Consider the following 11,818-nt stretch of genomic DNA (forward strand, 5'->3'; position numbering starts at 1 on the left):
ACCATAATTCACTCAGCCTTTCCTTTGTTATAGGACATTTGGATTGTAAACTACTTTTTTTTCTTTGCTGTCATATATAACAGTGCTGTGAACAGCTTTATACATATAGCTTCTCCTTTCCTTGATTTGCTTTCTGAAAAAGGAATTACAATTCTGAAGAGAATGGATTTTTTTTTTTACTGATCACTTTTCATATGTTACATATTCTTTGACATATCACCCTGTCAAAGAATGGCATAGGACTTTTGGTTGGTGTATATCAAACACGGCCTCAACCTATATGAAATAAATTGTATATATTTATTCTGATAAATGACTATTCTGATTCTCAAAGTGAGCAAAAACCTTTGTCTTATGCAAGGCATTCCTCTAACAGATCAAAGAAGGTGTTTTAATGTATGGTTAATGAAGTGCTCATTCAAAATAATATTCTGAAAGCCTTACTTTTGATGTTTAACTCTATTCCAGGAAGGCTCTAAAGGCGGCTGGTTCCTTCTAATACTCATTCTCCCTGGCTTCTGTGTATTTTTATTCTGAGCAATAATATGACCAACTGTTATTTCCCAGCCTCCCTTTCACTAGGGATCGCAAATAAGAAAAAGCAGAAGTCACTGCGTGGGGCATCTGAGAATACAGTTAAAAGATGGCTTACTTGGTTCACCTTCCCTTGCTTTTTCCTACTGTTTAGAATGTGTTTATAGTAGCTGTAATTTCAGCTGCCATTTCATTTTTTTTAAGATTTTATTTATTTATTTGACAGAGAGAGAGATAGCGAGAGAGGGAACACAAGCAGGGGGAGTGGGAGGGAGAGGCAGGCTTCCCGCCGAGCAGGGAGCCCAACGCAGGGCTCGATCCCAGGACCCCGGGATCATAACCTGAGCCGAAGGCAGACACTTAGCGATTAAGCCACCCAGGCGCCCTTCAGCTGCCATTTTAAAAACATGGGGATACAATTTCTATGGCAAGGAAAGAATGAAAATATAACATTTGAACCATCCAAGACCACCTACTTTGGCTTCTTTTATGGGTAAAAACCTGATACATACTTTAAGCTACTGTTACCTTGGTTCTCTGTTACTTACAGTGTTTTCCTAGGACGATGGTTTTCAAACTTAGTCTGCAGCAGAATCACTAAAAGGGTGTGTTAAGACACAAATTGCTTTCTTTCTCCCTTACTCACTTTTTCATTAAGTGGAGCGGTGGTGGGAGAGGTGAATTTGCTCGTGCTGTTCTAGACCGTCACACTTTGAGAACCACTGTTAGGATATCTTTCCTGAAACTGTTCCTTTACATTAGAAACATTTGGCCAAGTTAGCATTTAGAAAGCACCAAATGTTAGAATAAGCACACATACCTCCAGATCCTAAAAAGCTGTGATCAGAAGTTCAGAAATAGTTTACATGCTCTTTCTACATTGTTGAAGAGGTGGTTATCTATATATATTTAATAACGACTGAAGCTGATATATTTCCCTAACTATAAGTCCTCCCAAAATTATTTTCAACCATACTGCTGCCTTATTTGGAACCATTTTATGAAATGTAATTAGAAAATGAATTTTGGGGGTCTAGTTAACCTGAAATTACTGCAGTGAAGTCTCAAATTCAGACCTGGGTGTTAATTCTCTTCAAGATGTATGCTGGTGGGGCAGAGTACCCAGATGGAATTTTTCATGAACATTTCAATGTGACAGCCCTAAAAAAATTTAAAATATTGAAACAGAGAGACATACCATTCTAACCTCACTGTTTGAAGTTGCTATAGGAATGCTAATGCAAAATGGATACAGAGTTATATATCATCTTTACATGTTTCTAAGTTTCTACTTCAACCATGGGTGGATGCTCAAAAGAAAAGGGGGGGGCCTAGAAAACTCAGCAAAATGTATCTGCCTAAGGGAAACTGGCTCCTACATTTCCCATTGTTTTAAACAGCAACACAGAACAGGTAAGTTTCATTGCAATAATTATTGTCCATGATTCAATTTACTCTTAACGGCTACTAATTATTTTTTATTCAGGATAATTACTGATCCAGTTTTACAGGTGGTTTCACCAATGGTTGTTGGGAAGGCCACCTCCATAGGAAGTAGAGAGTCGAACATGGAAGGAAGGGAAGTGGCGTCCAGTTCACATTGGAGTAGGTCAGCAAGCTTCAGATATTTCTTCAGGATGATGAAGATATAGAATGCCTCATAAATCTGAATGTCTTTGTTTAGAGGCAAATTAGACCATTGCAGAATTAGGGACTGAATGTCTATGGGGGAAAATGATGAGCCCAAAGGAGAGCAAAAGGTCGTGCTGCTGTGGCTCAGTTGGAAACTGTGTACATGGTCATAATCCTATGATGTTAACCACTTAATATTTAACATGTGACTTTTAAATCCTGATCCAGTCAACATAATACTGATAGAACTTATTGTGAGTTTGGGGGATAGAAAAGATGAATGTGTGGGGTGGGGAGTGTAGGTGTGTGTGTGTGTGTGTGTGTGTGAGAGAGAGAGAGAGAGAGAGAGATATTATCTCCCATGGTAGGAATCAACAGATTATGCCTAAAACTGAAAAATCAAGTATAGCAATATAAAAATGCCATTTTGCTAGGTGAAATAAAACCGAAAGAACCAGTTCAGAGAGTTGAAACTAGTTGCCACTGAAGAAGGGAAATGGGGGAAGAAATGGAAACTGCTGATATTTTTTTGCAACAAAGTTTGCAACCAGCTCTATAAACTTTAACATAAAAGCTGGAAAAAAAGCCAACTAAGCAACCAGAAAGGAAAAAGACATAATCTGTAAGCAAAGATGGTTTATAATCTAATAGCTAGTACAACCAAAGGCCTTAGAAGGATGGCTATCACTTGGGTCTGCTATGCCCTTCTCCCTCCCAAGTCTTCAGAAAATACTCCTCCTGGGTACAGAGGGGGTAGGTGCAGGGCCTCACTGCCACAGCCACAGCCACAGCGATTGGTCTACGGAGTGGAAACACTGCCTAAGTTAGGCTAATCAGGATCCCTGGGACTTTGCAAATTCCTGCGGGGGGGGGGGGGCGTTAACTTCTTGTTCCTGAAAAGAAAGCAAAGAGGCTGGCCCATTTTTTAAAAAGAAGAAGAAAGAGACGGAACCTCTTGTTTCTCTCTCATAACAAAAACCCAAGGATACAGGCCTCTCTCCACCCTGTTTTCCCCAGAAATATTTTAAAAGAAAATCCCAGAATCATATTACTTCACTTAGCCCGTGCGGTCTACCTGTGCTTTATGCTCGGGTCCTGGTGAGCAGGAAAGTGCCAGATACATCCCTGTTTTGTCCATATTTGAGCCATATGCAACTGCTGTTTTTATAGGTCAAAAGAAGTCAAATGTTGGCAATATTAGATGATATTACCTAATGCTTTAAGATGATTCTAAGTGTTAAGATCTTTTTTTTAACATAACCACACCTAACAAAATTAACAATTCCTTAATATGTAACAATGAGTCCGTTTTCAAAATTTCCCAATTGTATCACATATATCTTTGTAGCCACCATTTGTTTAAATCAGGATCTAAATAAGTTCTGCACATTAATTTGTTTAAAATAACTTTTTAAGGGTCCCTGGGTGGCTCCATCTGTTAAGCAGCTGACTCTTGATTTCAGCTCAGGTCATGATCTTGGGTCCCTGGGATCGAGACCCTCATGGGTTCCACACTCAGCGTGGAGTTGGCTTGAGGATTCTTTCTCACTCTCCCTCTGCCGCTCCCCTCACACACACACACTCTGTCTCTCTCTCAAATAAATTAATAAATCTTTTCAAAATAATAATAAAATAAAATAACTTTTTAAGTGTTATTACTCTCATTTAGCACTCTCGAAGGAATCTAGACAGGTCACAAAGAATGGTGAACAATCTTCCGACAAAAAAAGGCAAAAGAATCAGGTCTCGGTTCCTTCTCGGATTATTATTTAATATATATTATGTATTAAATATATTAAATACACATAAATATATATATTAAAGATAAATCAAATAATATACCATATGTACGTGTGTGTATGTGTATATCACTGTGCCAAGCATGGTAGTCTTTGCTTCAGATCCTTCTGCATTTACCGTTATGAGTGGTCGCCCTTATCATCTTCATTTTATAGATGATGACAACCCCAAGGAAGTTAACTGACTTGTCCAAGGTCTCCAGTGAGTAAGTGTAGAATGGAGTTTGGAATTGAGGCTTTGTGGCTCCAAAGGCCAAGCCCTTAACCACTTCCCACTACCTGTGCTTTATGCACCAGTTCCAGTGAGCAGCAAAGGGCTGAACACATGCCCACGGTTATTTTATTCCGCACAGTACTGAGATGTTGTAGGGAAGGAGGCAACCAGAGCTTACAGAAGTAAACAGGAAGCCAGGGTTGAGGAAGGCATCGTGGGGCATGGGGGGAATGGGTACTTGGGGCCACTGTTGCCTTTCCTCTGCTAGTCGCTCTGTTGGAGGCCACCAGCCCTCCCTGTGGTGCTCCCCATCCCCCAGCTGACTCGACCTTCGTCTTCCTCCCCTGGCTTCCTTCTGCTCAATGTCATTCTCTTGGCCTCATGCTTGAATCTGCTTTTCCACTGAAATCTCTTATGCCTGTTTCCAACACTAGTCTCCAAGTTAACCCCAATTCTTCAATTATAACCTATTCAATTAATCCAATCAGAGTGGTTTTTACTCTTGTGGATGTTGAAGTTAATGAACCCTATATTGATGTTTCAGACTAAAGGGCCCAAGCCCCTTTCCCCGTTGGAAGATCGAATTCTATTTCAAACGCATTAGGCTTAGGGAACGACAGCACGCTTGCTATCTCTGCGGCCGAATCAGACTTCTCCCCCGACACCATGTGTTGGGCAGGACACCTGGCTCACATAGCACGTCTCAGGGAGCCGTCTGCTTCATGAGGATAGCCATCGTGGGCGTTATAGGAGGGTCATCTCATCAGAGTTTCTCAAACCTTAATGTGCATAGAAATCACCTGTGGATCTTGTTAAACTGCCAGTTCCAATTGGGTAGGTCTGGGGTCGCGCCTGAGACGCTGCCTCTCTGCCAAGCTCCCAAGCCATGCCAACGCTGCCTGTCCGTGGACCATCCCCTGAGGAGCAAGACTCTAGATCACGGGTTCTCAGCACCAATGACACTTTAGAAGCCCCTGAAGTGTTTCTCTAGGGGAGACCTGGGTGCAGGGCGCTATAATAGCTCCGCAGGGGATTCTACTGACCAATCAGAGTTGAAAACGGCCTGTGTGGCGGCAGCAGCGGGAATTGGGGGGCCAGGTGAGTGCGCACCCGGCCGGTGGAAGATGTGGGGTGACTGCAGGAAGGTGGGGCTCCTGACCCGTGAGTGTCCTTACTTCCTGTGTTTCCTGCCTCTCCGCCCTGTGCCTCACCTTTTCTCTTTCTTGTTGTCCCCCTACCAATCCATCCTCTTCGGAACCATCGCGGGGAGAAGAGAGCTCAACAAACTGAAAATCAACAACTTTTTGGGGGGATCCCTCAGAGAACAGATGACACGAGGTGAACTGTCACCCCAGATCTTGGAGAGACAGGCAAATACAAAGCATCACCGACCTCCCAGGAGCATAGCCCACAGAGAGAGCCAGTACCAGAGGAATTACTTCAACTCTAAGTGGCACATTGCTGGAGGCTCAGTGGGGACAAGCTTAAGAGTGGAGGAATTCTAGGAGGACCCTGCACTTGTGTTTATCTCCAGGAGCCCTATCAGATTCTCAGGGTAAAGATAAGAGAAAAGTCCCCTCGTGCTTCAGCAAGCAGGGCCCGGCGGGGAGGGGGTGCGCGGGGAATGTGCTTCTAAGAAATAAATCTTTCTGAGAAAGGGGTTGGAATTTAAGAACCTTGAAATGGAGAAGCATGCAATTCAGCGCACAACCAATGATGAGTCACTGCCTGTTAAGCACGGTGCTTTGTGCTGGGGATTGGGGATGAATTAGACTCGCTCGTTCTCTAGGAGCTCATGGTCCAGTGGAAACACACCTGTGCATACAGCTCTGCCAGAGATTGATAGTTGCTGCCCCTCATCTCTTGTCTCGGCTTCTTCTGGAGTAATAGAACTCTCCTTCCTAGCTGAAGACATATTTCCCAGGATAAAGATTATGTATCCTAGCCTCCCTTGCAAGGTGGATGTGGTCATATGATCAAGAACTGGTCAAAGGGATATAGTGGAAGTTTTTTGTGCAACTTTCGAGAAGTGTCCTTAAATTGAGCAGATGTCCAAGACCTCCACCCATAACTGTGAATATGACCTTATTTGGAGGAAGGGTTTTTGCAGATATAATTAAGTTAAGAAGCTAGAGGTAAGGAGCGCCTGGGTGGCTCGGTCGGTTAAGCATCTGCCTTCGGCTCAGATCATGATTTCAGGGTCCTGGGATCAAACCCAGTGTTGGGCTCAACAGGGAATCTGCTTCCTCTTCCTCTGCCCCTCCCCTCACTCATATGTTCTCTCTCTCTCTCTCTCAAATAAATGAATCAAATCTTTAAAAAAAAAACCTAGAGGAAGTGAGATCATCATCCTGGATATGAGGGCCAGCAGCTCTCCCTCTCTCTTTTTCTCTTTCTCCTGTCTAGAAAGCAGATAAAAAAAAAAAAAAAAAACTGGACAAAGTAGACATCTGGGATAATAAGGTAGAAGGCCCAATCAAGAGCCTGCGGTCCTGATTATTCTGGAGTTGCCATAGGAGCCTACATTTATATAAACAGAGATAAATAGATTTCTAATTTGGTTAGACCTTTGGTATTTCTAGATTTCTGTCTACTGCCTTTTTTACTAACAAGCCCATTAGCCACAATAAATTTATTTCTTTTTAGGCCTCTCATAAATAAGCAAAATATGAAACAACATATTATGTGAGTTCTATTTTACTTAAAATAAAATATAAACTCCTTAAGAAAGAAAGGCCCTGTGTGATCTGACCCCGGTCTACTCCACTCTCGTCTGAGGCCCTTTTTCTCTAGCTTGGCACGTGGTATCCTTAAGCCTTCCTTATGTATACATCCTTTCGTTCCACAAAAAAATTGTGAGGGCCTATTATGCACTAGATGCTAGGCACACAACAGCAAAAAGCAGCCAAAGAACCTGTTCTTAAAGCCGGTTTTTCTTTCTTTCCCTTTCTCTCTCTCTCTCTCTCTCTCTCTCTCTCTCTCTTTCTTTCTCCCTTTCTTTCTCTCTTTCCTTCTTTTTCAGGAAGGACAAATATTTTATTGGGGAAAGTATGTTCATTGTGTACTTTATTTTTTTAATTTTATTTTATTTAAATTCAGTTAAGTAGCATATAGTGTATGTAAAGCCAGGGCTTTTTTCTATTCCACTTCTAAGTCCATGTATATTCTAACTCAGAGAATTGGCCCGTACGGTTACATCCGCCCAGGGCAGCACATCCAACAGAACCTCCCACAGTGCTGGCTGTGTTCTCTCTCTCTGTGCTCTCCAACATGGTAGCCCCTAGCCACGTGCAGCTCTGGAGTGCTTGCAACATGATTAGTTTCCATTTATTTATTTATTTTTAAAGATTTTATTTAATTGCCAGAGAGAGACACAGCGAGAGAGGGAACACAAGCAGGGGGAGTGGGAGAGGGAGAAGCAGGCCTCCCGTGGAGCAGGGACCCCGACTCGGGGCTCGATCCCAGGACTTTGGGATTGTGACCTGAGCCGAAGGCAGACGCTTAACTGCTTGAGCCACCCAGGTGTCCCTAATTTCTATTTAATAGCCCCATGTGACCAGCTGCTTCCAGAATGGACAGTACAGATCTTGACCATTCTACTCCCTGCTTCAAATGGCCAACTCCTTGAGGCAGTTTTAGAAGATGGTCACAAATTCTCCAATTGAGATGGAGCCTATATCCCCTCTCCTGGAATCTGGGTGAGCTTGTGATGTATGATGGAAGTATGTTAGTGTGACTTCCTAGGCCAGGCAAGAAAAGCCTCTGCCCTGGTCTCTGGGAGGTTATGCTCTTGGGACCCTTGCTCTGGGGAAGCTCTGTCTCCGAACCTCACTACCATACAATGAGAAGCCAAGGCCACGTGTAGCCACTGGGTCCTTGAGGCATCCCAGTATCGGCACCCGTGGCTGCATAGTACATGACCACAGATTTGGTGTGTTGTTCGGTGTTCTGTTCCGTATGCACCAAGCCCCCAGTAAACGCCCAGTAAGCAGGTGCTGAATGACTGAAATTCTGAACTTTCTGTGACTGACTCTACAGTTGCTGCTTGTCCTCTGAACCGATCTTGGAAAACATTGTTTATTTTGCCTTTTTGCTCTCAGCAGACTAAATAAGATAGACTGCAAGCAAGTGGAAAAGCAAAGTGTTCAATTTCCAAGAGCCAAACATTAATTCTTGCTGTTTCAGTTCTTTGCCTTTGAGTATTTGCTGTGGTTTTTAACCGCAGTGAAAACAAACACAAAAGGCAGAGCTTGTCCGATAGCCGCGCTGTGAGAAAATGTCTGCAGTTCTTTAAAGAGCACCTGTAAGTTCACAGAATGAACCCGAAATTGTCCTTGCATGTTAGTGAGACTCTCACGAAACCTCCTTTCATGAAATGAAATCCTAATGACAAACCAAAATGAATAGACTCTTCTTGACATCTTAGCCATGATCCAACTTGTTCTAGAAAGTCCACTGGCGCAAATCCTGTTATTTCTCTTGGAACAGAAATAAAAACAGAAATTGGATGAAAAAGCAAAACATGCTAACACCAGGTCAGATAAAAAGGGGATAACCGGCTCTAAGAGCTGAGTTGGCCAGTGGGACAGAGACAGCCTGCACAGTGGAAGCGTTGAATAGCTAGACCTTGACAGAGAAAGTTTGCTGATCTCTGATAGCTCTTAAAGGAGCAGGTGACTCACCAGGCGATTTTGATCGTGGTCTGAATGAAATATTTCCAAGGACTAGGGGCGCCTGGGTGGCTCAGTCAGTTAAGTGTCTGCCTTCAGCTCAGGTCATGATCCCAGGGTCCTGGGATCGAGTCCCACATCAGGCTCCCTGCTCAGTCAGCAGTCTGCTTCTCTCTCTCCTTCTGCCGCTCCCCCTGCTTGTGCTCGTTCTCTCTGACAAATAAATAAGTAAAATCTTAAAAAAAAAAAAAAAGAAAGAGAGAAATATTTCTGGGGACTATATAACTCCCTTCACTTTGATTTCCTCTTTATCAAGCAACCTTCCGAATGTAATTAGACTTCCTGAATCTGTTTCTCTATTAAGGAGAGAACGTGCAGACTTGGTAACAGAAATTTCCAGTCAGCCTTCACAGTTACATTTCTCCCTAAATTGGTCCTCTGGTAAGGTCCCTTATAAATTCACCCCAGGAACTCCAGTTTTCCAGGGGTCTAGCTTTCCTGGATATGACGGCCACACCTGCCCTGTACTTTGATTTCTAGGCCTCTTACCCTTTTAGTATTTTTTTATTTATTGAAGTAATAAATGAAGAGTTTTAACAATCAAACAGAAGTACAGGGTTAAAACAAAAAATAACAGTCACTCCCCAAGGCCCTCCTGATCTCCAGTCCCCACGACCCAGATTTTCAAATCTTCTCCGTTTTTCATATTTGCCTTTGTAATTCTAAACAACTCACTGAATGAAAACTTCACAATACAGTCAGACCAAGTCAATAACCAGGTCCCCTTGCCCCCTTCTCTGAACATTCCCTCACCATTGCCCTCCTCCAGTCTACACTAACTGTCCTTAGAGCTGGCTGCACAGCTACCACCCTGGAGCTCCCCCTCTCCAGCATTTTCCAGGGGGTTCCCATGGTCTCTTGTTTGAGATGCCTCCTTTTCCGGACCCTGGGTTGTCATTGTGATTGATGGGGCACATCCTTCTGCTGCTTCATGAGAATGAATGGAGGGTCAAATTTTTGTTGCGGTGAGGGTTGGAAAATACTTCTATTAGACCCTTACATTCACTTGATAGTTCGTCAGGGTATGAATCTCCAGATGGTAATCATGTCCTCTTAGAAGTTGTAGGCACTAGCCTATTGTCCTCTCATTTCCTGTGTCGCTGTGTCTTTCTAATCCCTGACATTTTGTATGCTTCTGAGAGCATTTCATTTGTTCAGGTGTCCTGAGTTTTGGTCATGGTTTACCTGGTGAGGATCTTTAATTCATTGAGCTGAGCTGTCAGTGGCCTTTTTCAATCTAGAGGCTCACACTCCTATTTGGGAAGTTTTCTTTTCTTTTCTAATTTTTAAAGATTTTTATTTATTTATTTGACAGAGAGAGACAGAGCAAGAGAGGGAACACAAGCAGGGGCAGAGGGAGAGGGAGAAGCAGGCTTCCCGCGGAGCAGGGAGCCCCATGCAGGGGCTCGATCCCAGGACCCTGGGATCATGACCTGAGCTGAAGGCAGACTCTTAAGGACTGAGCCACCCAGGCGCCCCAGGAAGTTTTCTTTTCTTTTTCCATAATTTCTTGTCCTCCTTTTTTTCCTGTTTTTTTCCTAAAGATACTTTGAATTGAAAATTTGGGCTCTCTTGATCAATCCTGTGGTAGTTTGGTCTCTTCTCTGATACCTTCTGTCTCCTTGTCTTTTTGTTCAACTGTCTGAAAAATTTCCTCAGTTATATCTTTGATACTTTATACTGAATTTTTTTTCTTCTAGCATATTTTTAATTTCAAAAACTTTCTTATTCCCTGCATTAAAAAAAAATTCATGGCATTCTGTGATTTCAGTGATGCAGTATCTTCTTGGGTCCCTTTTAGGGTTTTCATTCAAATTTTTTAAAAAATTTTGCTCTCTGAATCATCTGGGGTTTTCTTGGTCCTTTTTCCCCTTTTGTCTTAGCGTCTGTGTTTCATAGTGGGGGCTCCCTTGATCTGGTAATCCAGTGCTGGAAATTCAAACGTAAGCCTGGAGCATTGACTCTCTTTTTGGCTTATTGTGGCATGGCGCCATGAGCAACAGTCTCCCCGGACACCCTGTAGGAGGCGGCTCGGGAAGTCCCGCATGGGAACCAGTGTGTGCACCGAAGTCTTGGGAGATGGTGGAGCTGTACCTCAGCTTGAAGAATTAAGGCCCTCAGAAGGACAAACCCTTCTTGGGCACCAGCAGGCTTAAGTCCACTCCCTGCCCCAAATTCCTCGTTTGTGTTCTGGGGGGACCAGCAGCATAGTGATGAGGCCGACACTGTCGATATTTCCCCTCATGGATACTGAGGCACTGAAGGAACTCAACAAGAATAAAACATGAATCAAGAAGCTAGCCAAGAAGTATGATGCCTTTTTTTTTTTTGCTTCAGAATCTCTGATCAAGCAGATCCCACGAATCCTGGGCCCAGGCCTCAAGAAGGCTGGCAAGTTCCCCTCCTTGTTGACCCACAATGAGGACATGGTGGCCAAGGTGGATGAAATGAAGTCCAGAATCAAATGCCAGATGAAGAAGGTGCTGTGTCTGGCAGTGGCTCTTGGCCCCGTGAAGATGACAGAGGACGAGCTTGTGTACAACATCCACTTGGCTGTCAGTTTCCTGGCGTCATTGCTTAAGAGGAACTGGCAGAACATCTGGGCTTTATGCATCAAGAGCACCATGGGCAAGCCCCAGCATCTGCACGAAGGCACACAGCTCAATAAACCCTAGTGCTACAAAAAAAAAAAAAAAAAAAGAGTGGGGTAGTTACTTGTGCACCCATTGATAAGATGATCCAGAAGTACCTTCCTACCATAAACAACTAGAAAACTGGAAACAATATATAAAAAAACAATTTGCAGGCTTGTCAACACAAAACTGAGAAAAGGGAGAAAATGAGGTGAGCCTTACTACCACCTAGGCTTTCTGCCTGGAGGAAATGACCAGACCATGGCCCAGAAGGAG

General features: G+C 43.3%; 1 protein-coding gene across 1 annotated transcript in view; it reads left to right on the plus strand.

Annotated features, from left to right (window-relative positions):
• LOC112839655 (uncharacterized) overlaps positions 1-11,584 on the plus strand; it is a 42,640-nt gene extending 31,056 nt beyond the window's left edge. Inside the window, exon 4 of the mRNA XM_025892658.1 lies at positions 11,247-11,584. Within this exon, the coding sequence (XP_025748443.1) occupies positions 11,247-11,584 (338 nt within the window). The remainder of the gene's footprint in view (positions 1-11,246) is intronic.
• Positions 11,585-11,818: the final 234 nt, after the last annotated feature.

Source organism: Callorhinus ursinus, unplaced genomic scaffold, assembly GCF_003265705.2.
Source record: "Callorhinus ursinus isolate GAN/ISIS: 27379988/994484 unplaced genomic scaffold, GSC_fseal_2.0 scaffold23, whole genome shotgun sequence".
Lineage (NCBI taxonomy): Eukaryota > Metazoa > Chordata > Mammalia > Carnivora > Otariidae > Callorhinus > Callorhinus ursinus.